This window comes from Micromys minutus, assembly GCF_963924665.1.
Source record: "Micromys minutus genome assembly, chromosome: 23".
Classification (NCBI taxonomy): Eukaryota; Metazoa; Chordata; class Mammalia; order Rodentia; family Muridae; genus Micromys; species Micromys minutus.
This window is the reverse complement of record NC_137958.1, coordinates 14215150-14227269: the sequence shown is the minus strand read 5'-3', so window position 1 is coordinate 14227269 and position 12120 is coordinate 14215150. Positions and strand designations below refer to the sequence as shown.

Genomic DNA, 12120 nt, shown 5'->3' with positions numbered 1-12120 from the left:
GTCTCCTTTGTCAGTGTCTTCAAGGCTATTTCCCACTTTCTACTCTATCAGGTTCAGTGTATCTGGTTTTATGTTGAGAGGTCTTCAATCCATATGGGTTGAGATTTGTGCAGGGTGATAGATGTGAATCTCTTCGCATTCTTCTACATCATTGCTTGAAGATGTTATTTTTTTCAACTGTGTCTTTTGAGCTATTTATCAGAAATCAGGTATTCATAGTTGTGTGGGTTTATAGTTGGGCCTTTAGTTCACTTCCATTGATTACCATATCTGTTTTATGCCAATACCATGAAGTTTTTATTACTATAGTTTTGTGGTACAGCCTGAAATCAAGGATAGTGATACTTCTAGAAGTTTCTTTTATTGATCAAGATTCTTCTGGCTATCCTGCATTTATTGTTTTTTCAATATAAAGTTGAGTGTTGTCCTTTCAAGGTCTGTAAAGAATTGTGTTGAAATTTTGATGGAGGTTGCATTGAATCTGTAGACTATTCTTAGTAGAATGCCTATTTTTACTATGTTGGATTAACAACTGATCTGTGAGCATGGGAGATCTTCTCTGATACCTTCTTTAATTTCTCTCCTCAAAGACTTGAAGTTTTTGAAATATAAGCCTTTCACTTGTTTGGTTAGGGTTAGTTCAAAGTATGTTATATCTTTTGAGGCTGTTGTGAAAGATATTGCTTCTCTGATTTCATTCTCAGCCCATTTGTCAATTGTGTATAGGTAAGCTACTAATATTTTTGAGTTGATCTTATATCCAGCCATGTTCCTGAAAGAGTCTATCATCTATAGGAGTTCCCCAGTAGAATTTTTATGGTCATTTATCTTATCATCTGAAAAATATATTTTGACTTTTTCCTTTGAATTTTGTATCCCCTTGATTTTCTTCTGTTATCTTAATGCTCTAGTTAAAACTCCAAGTATTATATGAAATAGGTATAGAAAGAGTGGACAATTTTGTCTTGATCCCAATTTTAGCAGAACTGCTTTGAGTTTCTCTCCATTAATTTGATGTTGGCTATAGACTTGCTGTAAATTGCCTTTATCATGTTTTAAGTGTGTTCTTTGTATCCCTAATCTCACCATGACTTTTATCATAAAAAAATATTGTTAATTTTGTCAAAGGTCTTTTCTGCATCTACTGAGATAATCATTTGTGGCTCTTTTTTTTTCTTTCAGTTTGTTTATAAAGTGGATCCTAACCTCTGGGACAAAGCTTTCTTAATCATGGTGGATAATCTTTCTGATGATCTTAGATTTGGTTTATACACACACACACACACACACACACACACACACACACACACACACACACACACCACCACCACCACTACCACCACCACCACCACCACCACCACCACCACCACCACCACATGTTCTTTTCTCTCTCAGTGCTCTTTAATAGCCTCTCTTCCTCTTCTGTTTCCTGTGAATTGGGCATATCCTATCTCTGACTCATTCTGCCAAGTATTTCTCTGATTCAACACTTTACTGCCTCTCAACTAGATGTCACTTATAATTTGGCAGCTTCCTTCTATAAATTAAGCTTACCTTCATTGTTAAGGTGTGTATACTAAGGGTGTGTCTGTATTCCAGTCAGAACATACCTTTGAATGTAATCTCTTGACAGAGCAGCCGTGTTACTGGATAAAGTTCCTTTATATATTTTATTGTATATTTTTGCATCTATGTTTATAGAAGAAAATGGTCTGTAATTCTCTCTCTTTGTTAAGTATTTATATGGTTTTGTTATTAGAGTAACTTTGGCCTCATAAAATGAAATTGGACAATGGTTCTGTTTCTATTTAATGAGATAATTTGAGGAGTGTGGATGTTAACTCTTTTTTGAAAGTATTGTAGAATTCTGAACTAAAACCATCTGGCCCTTGGCCCTTTTTTTGGTTGGGAAATGTTTTTTAATGACTGCTTCTATTTCACTAGGGGCTAAGGTCCTAAGTTGCTTATCTGATCTTGGTTTAACTTTGGTAAGTGGTGCCTATAAAGAAAATTATGTATTTGGGCTCTAATTATTTTTAAAGTGTCCATGTATCTTAAAGGCCCTAGAAGCTTTATAACATGACTGACACTATACATGGCCATGTCTTCAAAGAGAAACAACAGGGTTTTTTCCCCATGTATTTAGTAAGTTGTGATAGCTTAGTGATGATTCTCCCTAATACATAAAATACACACTAACTACATAACCCTGCATTATAGCCAACAGAGAGGTCTTTCCCATAAAAATACAGTCAGGAGGGTCAGATGGGCTTGACTGGGCTACAAGAGACTCAGCCCTTTCAGTGCTAATCCATGCAGATCTTTTTTAGCAATGTTTCCACCTCCCTTGTGGATGACATAATCCTAAAGCAGCCCCCTTTGTGAACAAGGAAAAAAGAAAGTAAAACATGAATGACTCAAGCTTCCCACTTATATTCACAACACACACACACACAGACACACACATGCAGACACACACATGCACACAAACATGCACACACACACATACACACGTGCACACACAAGCACACCCCACATCACAAAACACAGTCCCCAGGTATAGGAGGAAATAATGAGTGTACATTTATAGAAATAAAATTATCACTTAAGTGTAGAATTGGGAAGAACTCCTACTAAAGGCAGTATTCAATTATTTTGTGAAAAAGTTCAAAGTAAAATAGAATAATTTTTCTATTCATCCAAAGGTCATGTTTTAAAATAACTCATTTAAAACATGAAGCTTTGATCTTGTACTTTTAAATTTTAGCTTTTTAAAGGACACTAATACATAGGTCTGTCACATGTAAGCACTATTTCATAATTATTTTTGTTTTTCTGTTTTCAATCTCCTACCAGAGCACATCCCTGATTAATCATTGTTCCTGCCCACAACCCCTGTCATAGTGTCTAGCAAAGAGATGTAAAAAAAAAAATCAATATTTGATGAATCATGCTATCTGGCATTTTGAAAGTATTTTTTAAATTTTATTGGATATTCTGTGTATTTACATTTCAGATGTTATCCCTTCCCCCCTCCCCTCCTCTTGCTTTCATGAAGGTGCTCCCTCTCCCAGTCACCCTCTCCACCTCAGTGCCTTGGCATTTCCCTACACTGGGAAAATACACCTTCACTGGACAAAAGTTCTCTTCTCCCATTGGTACCAGACAATGCATCCTCTGCTACATATGCAACTGGAGCCCTGGGTCTCTTCCTGCATGTTCAGTGGTTGGTGTTTTAGTCCATAGGGGTTGTGGAGGGTTTAGTTGGTTGATACTGTTGTTCTTCCTGTGAAGTTGCAAATCCTTTTAGCTCCTTCAGTCCTTGAATGTATTTATATCTAGGTACTACTTGGCAGTGGTTTTATTTTCTTGTTGTTATTATTATTAAATCATTTTTAACTCATGTAATATGCACAGAAATTCTGATGGTCCTTATTTCAATGACAGATTTGCATATGAAAACTTCTGAAGCACAAAGAATATTTAGTGTGTGTGTATGTGTGTGTATGTGTGCACATGCGCACACCAAATATATAGTGATGTCCAAAGAAACCAGAAGTGGGTGTCATAGCATGACATCCTGGAGAATGGGTTATAAATGATCATGAGTCACCCAATGTGGAACTAGAAACCTGAGTCCTCTTTACAGAAGCTAGTGCTCTTAACCAGTGACCCATCTCTACATCACCAAGACAAAACTCTTAATTACATTGTCCTATGTTCCTGGAAAAAGACTGACCCCAGAAGACCCCTGTGGGGCTATTATTCTCCTTCTGCTTCCAAACCATGAAATGATGTTTATCGATTTTTAAACAGTTTTAATTCTTTTTAATCCAAACCTAATGGCCAGGAAAACAGCATGTATCCTTCTTGGGACTAATGTAAATATGAACAGAGTGCGGACAGTGAGGTGCAGTGTCTGTGTTTGCTGCCAGTGGAGTGGCATCTTGGGACCCAAGTGAAAAGAGGTAATGTCGCAGAAGTGGGGGACCCAAAAGAAGGGTTAGAGAAACCCCCTGGGAATTCTAAGCTTCCATAAACTCATATTTTCTAAGTATATTCAGAAGTCCCCAAAGGAACAAATGACAGAAAGGGAGAATACTCTAAGCTGAAAAGCAGAAGCTAACTGAAATTTTTGGGCTAGAGGAAGAGTAAGTGTCTCCCTAGAGTCCCCAGGCTTCATCCCTGACATGATGTTCATCCATGTGTCTATTATGACACAAAGTAGTTCTCCGAGTTAACAATCTACTGAGCCAAATGCTGTGCCTCCAAAACCTGATATTTTGCCACATCATCATTTACATGTCTGGAAAGATTCTCTGGCCTGAAGATGTTCCCTAAACATAAAGATAGCTGTACCACATAAACCAACCCTGCATTTCATGGTCAGTTCAGTTGTCACCATATGTACTCGATGAATGGGTAAAACAAGACAACATTAGGACCTTGTACTGGCTGATTTTGTGTCAACTTGACAGTAGCTGAAGTTATCACAGAGAAAGGAGTTGAGGAAATGCCTTCATGAGATCCAGCTGTAAGGCATTTTCTCAACTAGTGATCAAGTGGGAAGGGCCCAGCCCATTGTGGGTGGTACCATCCCTGGGCTGGTAGACCCGGGTTCTATAAGAAAGCAGTCTGAGCAAGCCAGGGGAAGCAAGCCAGTAAGTAACATCCCTCCATGGCCTCTGCATCAGCTCCTGCTTCCTGACCTGCTTGAATTCTAGTCCTGACTTCCTTTGGTGATGAACAGCAATTTGGAAGTATAAGCCTAATAAAACCCTTTCCTCCCCAACTTTCTTCTTGGCCATGACATTTTATGTAGGAATAGAAACCCTCACAAAGACAGACATTTCAGCTTTCATAGAATCTGGTTCCATCAAAGCATTTCAAAGCATTTATTCATCGATCTGTTTAAGGTACTGGCTACCTAAGCCATGATGAAATATTTTATGTCTTCAAATGCCACTTGAAAGTCACTATTCCCTCTTCAATGTTGACTTAAGATATAGTTGTTAATTAATAACTAAATTCAAGATAATAAAAATGTTTCTTAAAGTCAAGATGATGGTAATAAGAATAAAATTAGGCATGTCTAATGAGCAGTAACCTAGGAAAACAGATATAGAACAGGTAGACCATGAAAAAGTCAATATTTCGGGTAATTTCAAATATTTGTCTTGTTGGGTTTTTAAGTCACTAACATATTTGAAAACAGTTGATATCTTCAACACATACTGTGAATCAAGTATTAAACATCGTTTCCTGTGTTATGTGTGCAGTATAGAAATATTACATAAGCCCTGTACATAAGAGTTCGCAGTATAGAAAGGGATAGAAGCATGACAATCCATCATTAAAGCATTATAATAAGGCTGGAAAAATCATGAAACTCTGTGTTGTAACCTACCACTTGGGGTTCTATCACGCTACATCTCAGAAACCTCTTCACTAAAGACTTGAAAGAAATGCCCAGAAGAGTTCAACACAGAAAGTCTTAAGGATGGAATCCATGTTGTTCTGAATGAGGGTTTATCTTAAGTATTCTAAAGGGAGTAGCTATTTCTCTCTCTCTTGTTAAGTAAGCAGTTTCAAAGCTGAAAGCTAATTTACAGTGTAACTCTAGTAAACAAATTGGACCCTGTGTTAATCAATTTTGTCTATTTATCTTGCACCGAGATTCAAATAATTTTAGCTTGGTTTGTTTACTTGTTCTTTAAAAATTTCTCAAATCCTCTTGCTGAGGGATGTAATAAAAGGATCTAGTTGAACCTAAATAAACATGCAAGGGAAGTTAGAAATGCCTCAGTGGCAGGTTTACAAAGAGGCTCTGGACATAGGAAATATATTCTAATGCCACCAATAACATCACCATTAATATTAACTGTAATAAGTAACAACTATTGTAAAAACCATAAGACAGCACTTTACATTTGTAGTGTTCTTCCCAAGTGTCTGCTCCTTATAAACATTTTTCTTAGCCTCATAGCAGCCCCATGAAGTAGACAATAATTCCCTCCATGTATAAATGATGGTTGTGTTTAATTAACTTACCATTTTAAAAGAAAATGTCTGAGATTTACAAGAGGATGGTTTATTTTTCCTGAGTTCAGGATCTTCCTTCTCTGGCCAACTATATTGTGTTGAGCCCATAATCATATGGTTGATCACAGCGAGAGAGTTGGAGGAAGCAAGTTCTCCTTATGGTCAGAAACTAAGAAAAAGACACCACAGTTTTTGTCACATTTCCTTGTGAGGGCATGCCCTCAGTGACCTAAAACTTCTAATTTCCTACCTCTTAAAGATTTCTATCACTCTGTAATAAATCTTTTTATGACCAACTGTCTTGTGTAAAGCTGTAGTAATGTGATAGATCAAAGTCAGAGAGGTAGAGGAGGCCAATTCTCATGGCCAGGAAAGATACCAATATGCCAAAGATACTAAGAGAAAGATACCAATGCTCCACACTCCCTATGAAGGAATGCCTGAAGTGGTCTAAGGCCTCTCATTTTAAAGGAGTCTACCATTCTCCATTAACACAAGTCTGAGGACTACCCAAGTCTTTGACACATGAGCGTTCGGGGTATCTGAGGCCAATATTAGAAAAGCACTTTTAACATTGGCATGTTTGTCTCTAGTGGCTATTATTATCATTCAGATCAACTTAACTACCTTGTCAAGATTGTAATCACCTCCATCATTGCTGTCATGGAAGTCTGTGGGGGTCCTTTAAAAGAGCTTGACTCGCAAACACTGGGTAGACAACGTTGTGCCTGTTTTAGAGAGCAGTTTACCCAGACTCGGGTTTAACATGTTACTAATGGTCACTCAGCTACTCGGGAGGTAAAATTCGAATACAGATCTGATTGGCACTGAGACCATGTGGCAGAGAAGCATCTACTGTGACTCCCACAAAGGCAACATTAGAAACACTGCTGTCATCATTCTTGCCAATTATGTTTCTAACACATGAGATAAGATTTCAATTTATATCCTCTCCTGATGTGTCTTTATCAAAAGTATGATACATGAAGTGTGTGTGTGTGTGTGTGTGTGTGTGTGTGTGTGTCAGAGAGAGAAAGAGAAAAAGCAAGCAGGCATGGCAACTATATGTAGTTGCTAGTTTGAAATCACGTATTGGAAAGTTAAAGCATGTAGATTAGAGAGCCACTGAACAAACAGGCATGATGATTGAATTCTAGGACTTCAACATACTTGCCATGTGGTTTATCTAGAACAAGCCATGTGACCTGTCTGTTTACCTACCTCATCACCTCTTCATGGGAATACTTCAAATTATAAATGTTATAATTTGAGTATATCAGAGTATAGTTTATATCATCTAGTGTACTTGAGTATGATAGTTATATTATCTATGGTAACTGGAATATAAGTAGCTGTCAGCTCCTCTTCCAACCCCTCTCTCCTTCATACTTCTAGAGCCTTCAAAAAACAAATATCACTCTACATGCCAGCTCTCTCCCGGGGCATCTATGTCTGCCATGACCATCATTAGTAGACAGGAGTGCTTCCAGCCCTTTGAACCTGAAACAACCTGTTATATAGGAATACATACTTTGCTGGTGCTGTAAGTCCTAGGGTTAGCTGAGCTACATGTGTTTCCAGTCTCTCTGTGTCTGTCTACTAGTTCCCTATCTCAGCATGCAGAAGATGCAGAGGAGCCCAGCAGTCAACATCCTACATAGACATCTGTCGCTGCTATGAGAAGTTTCCTCCTGAATCCTAGCCTTTCAACCCAGATCTGGCTGCTAAAAGTATACACTGTGAGTCAGTGAGATAGCCCAGCAGGAAAAATCACTCATCTCCCAGCCTTGGGTTCTAAGTATGATTCCCAGAACTAATGGAGCAGCACTCCCACACCTACACATTGTTCTCTAGTGCTCGTCTTCCACACACACACACACACACACACACACACACACACACACTAAACTCACGTACTGTTTTTAGTTTCTGTTACATTGTTGATGAACTCACCTCTCATTCTGTTGCTCCTGAGACTTTACAAAACTTAGATGGCACACCTTTGCGGGGACTATTCCGTTTATTTCATCCACTTGAAACTCATCCCACCTGAAGACACTAGTCAGAAAGTACACACCATCTGGTTCCTTTGGCTATCTCATGCATATGGCAAATATAACGGCATCTGATAGAGTCATCGAGTGCTATGAACTCCCATAGAATTATGTGTTGTGCACAGGCCAGCCCCCTCAGAAGCCTGATGCATGCTGGGTAAGACATTTGACTGTAATCAAATAAGGTGTCCTTAATCACCTGCTCTCTCTAGAGCCCTGCACATGTTCTCCTAAATGACTCTGTCCCACTGCTAGCCTAATTTGAAATTTTCTTTTCCAGCCACATAAATAGAAGAACGCAGTTTGAAAACCCTGTCCTGGAAGCAAAAAGGAAGCTACAGCAGCATAACATGCCCCACACAGAACTTGGAGCAAAGCCCCTGCAGGCCCCAGGATTCCGAGGTAAGGTATCTGGCAGCTTGCAGAATGGCTGGGAAGCATAGATGGACTGCTGACAGTTCCAGACAAATAGGCCTGTAGTGGGGGCTGATACACATGCCTGATCTGACCTCTCTAGTCCCCTCTGGCAGCATTAGCTGGGGGTTCACATAATTTCCAATTAGTTTATAATATAGCTACCACAAACTATGCCAATGACATTGAGAAGTACCTTACAGGAATTTTCCTTGTTGCCAAGTGGGACTTTGATGGTATAAATATACACTACAGAGAATCTCTGAAAAATCAGATATGAGAATGGGGTTTGTTTTCTTTTGTGACAGTAGCCAGCTGATCAGTGACATTACCTAGGCCCAAACCCACCTTCCTCTGCACTATCCCAGAGAGGCCCCTCAGTGTCAGTGCCTTGTTTATCTATCTGACCACAGAGGGATGCTCTGGACACTCGGCATGGTCCAGGACTGCTTGTGGACCTTACCACACTTGAGAGCCACCTAGTACAATGAGTGCCTGCACACTCTTCACTTCTTTCAAGCTTATACTAAATTAAACACACACACTCAATTACACACTCACACCCACCTTTACACATACACAATCACACACACACATTTACACATACATACTCTACACCCATACACACACACACACACACACACACACACACACACACAAGAACCTTGTTGTCTAGAGCTTCATGTTACATGCCTGCATCACTCTGAGCTGAACATAAAGGTCTTATGTGGAGACCTGCTTTGCTGAACACAGCAGAAGAAATTGTATGTGGGTTTTATTCATAAACAAATTTAATAAAGATATATGGAGTAGGTAAATTGACACAAAAATTGACACACAAAACTATTATAATGGCTCATGGTTTGATAGTTTATCCTATGAAAGCAAAAATATAACAGTAAGAATATCGTGCAGAACATGTAGCTGAGTGGCCGATTACAATTTGGCTACTGTAAGTATGAAATCATACCACCTTCAAAAAGTATGTGGAATGCTTCTCTGCAAAGCTGAGTGTGGAAGTGCAGGCCTGTAATTCCTAGCCCATGGGAGGCTGAGGCAAGAAGACCAAGAATCTACAGCCCCCTAGATTACAGACTGCAACCTGTTTCAACAAAGTAATTAGGATGAAATACTTAAAAGCCTCCCAATCTATCAACTGAGCTATCCAGGCAAAAGCAAAATGCTTAACACAAGTGGAATTTAAGAGACAACTAATTCTTCTTTCTAGTGTGACTATGGTTTTAAAGCATTTAAAGTGCTTAGAACCATGGCTATTAGAACTCACAGTTAGAAATGTTTATCATGTGACAAACCAGGGGGCAAACACATTGAGCAGGTGCAAGTTCTCATCCAGTGATTCTGCCTGGCATCGACTTCATTATGTCAACATTTTACAAAATGTGTCACCTTTACATTTGTAACCATATCGAGAAACATTGGCCTGATGTTTGCACACATTTTAGAGTGTACTAAAAGCTCTCTGGCCAATAGAGGTGCATCTGATATATTTATAACATCTCATTGCATTGATGTGCAAACAAAGTTAACTCAGTCCCACATCTGGGTTCTTTCCAGGCAAATACACACCAACTGTGTGTTGCTTCTCTGTTGGAGTAACCTGCACGTGTTTTCTGTCCTTCAACCAGTCTCTTTGATTTTTCTACTCCACGCAATCAAGGTTCTGTGTAGGACCAGCCATTCATTTGTCCCTCTCCTGTGGGAACCCTGAAAACTAGGGCAGTATAGCAGGTATTATTTGAAGGCTTCCTTGCCAATTGACACAGCCCTTCTTTTAAGCTCAAGGGGGCTGATTTCAAGAGAGTAAATACTAGTAAGTTACTCTCTAACCACACAGCTTTGCATGATTCTCAGGACGCTTGGGACAGCTCTGTATTTGTAGGATGCCCTACTTGTCTGGCCCTTCTCAACGTGGCTACTTGCTTACATTTTCCATATGGTTCCCTCACATATATCCAGGGATTGCTGTTCGCCGGTTGGCTGTTCTCTGCTAACTTGTCTTAAAACATGCCTTCTCCTTTTTAACTGGTATTGTAGAAAAGCCGCTCTTCACCCGGGATGCGTCCCAGTTGAAGGGAACATTCCTCAGCACCACCCTCAAAAAGAGCAACATGGGCTTCGGGTTTACCATCATTGGTGGAGACGAGCCAGATGAGTTTCTACAGGTGAAGAGTGTGATCCCAGATGGCCCTGCTGCACAGGATGGGAAGATGGAGACAGGTAAGCTCCCTGACGCCATGATTGACAGTGCTGTGACTCTTTTCTATAAGCATAGTGTGAAGAGCCAAACCTAACTTCTGCACATTGCTTTGTGGTTTGAACTCTATAGTTTGGAAGGATGACAAATCATGTTTTTTCCTACTTGAGATATTTTTAGGTGAAATTATTTGTAAACAGTGTAGAGAATCAGTTTCTTCCCCATTTCTCTGACTGCCCTCTCTGTTCACTTGTCCACAGACTCTTGAGACTTGCCTCATCTGAGTTACCTCAAACTCCTTCTTAGGGAAAAGATCAACACATCACAGTTATATTCAGCCACTGATATTTTTAAACCTGTACCAGTCCTACAATGTTTATATGCTAAATTGTTCAGGTTAGATATTTAAATGTGTGTGTGTGTGTGTGTGTGTGTGTGTGTGTGTGTGTGTGTGTAAATATATATATAATCTGTTGTACTTAGGGTCTGGGGAGGGTCACTCAGCTCCTCTGGAGGAAGGTAGCTCCTCACACTACAGGTCCCAGGGAAGACTACTTCTGGTGCACTCTGCCTGGCCCACAGGAGTTCAGGCTGGGAGGCGTGAGAACAAATCCCAGTGGGGTGCAACCAGGCCTGTGAACTCTGGTGGCCAAGACTCAGCCTGGTGCTCAGATTATAGCCCTGCTGGCCAGGGCCATAAACCCCTGCTTGCCTGTTAGAAGAGTGCAGAGCCTGTGATAAGGCTCTGGGATAAAGTGCTCACAGAGGATGAAGGAGTCAGGACCACAAAGGAGCCAGGACTGAGGAGAAGGTTTCAATGTGTGTCTTTATTTTCACACACCTCTCTCCTTTGTTCTATTCTTTTTAAACAGCCCCAGATCCAACCACCAGGTTCCCATAGGTTTGCCTCTAAGATTGGCCATAGTTGTTTTCCTAATGCTGTGTGTGTGTGTGTGTGTGTGTGTGTGTGTGTGTGTGTGTGTGTGTGTGTGTGCGTGCGCTCGAGCTCGAGCAGGGGAGGGACTTAGGGAGTGGCTGATTTGGCTAGAGTCTACATCACTCTCTCCTGTGGAGGTGGGTTTGGGGCTTGCGTAGAGCCTTGTACATCTGCCCCATTGTGGTACATCCAGGCAAAGTGGATTTGCAATTGGGAGTTCAGAAAGCACCTGCTGGTTGACAGTTACCTCTCTTCTGGGCTTCAACTGAACTCAACCTCTCACATTTCCAACTTTGACCCTTCAAGCTCACATATATCATAAAGAAATTATTTGAAAGAAATTACTTTTTACATGTACCTATAGAGTATGTCAATTTAATGGATTTTTCTAGCCATTATAAGTTAATTTTCATATATAGTAATTTGATGTGTAAATGGTAACTTAAATTGATTTTACA

General features: G+C 40.0%; 1 protein-coding gene across 3 annotated transcripts in view; it reads left to right on the top strand.

Annotated features, from left to right (window-relative positions):
- MAGI2 (membrane associated guanylate kinase, WW and PDZ domain containing 2) overlaps positions 1-12120 on the top strand; it is a gene marked incomplete at both ends in the record, with an annotated part of 1373853 nt that overhangs the window by 1070358 nt on the left and 291375 nt on the right. For all 3 annotated transcript variants that reach the window (XM_080936244.1, XM_080936243.1, XM_080936245.1), the window contains 2 exons: positions 8377-8498; positions 10566-10748. In XM_080936244.1, the coding sequence (XP_080792370.1) occupies positions 8377-8498; positions 10566-10748 (305 nt within the window). The remainder of the gene's footprint in view (positions 1-8376; positions 8499-10565; positions 10749-12120) is intronic.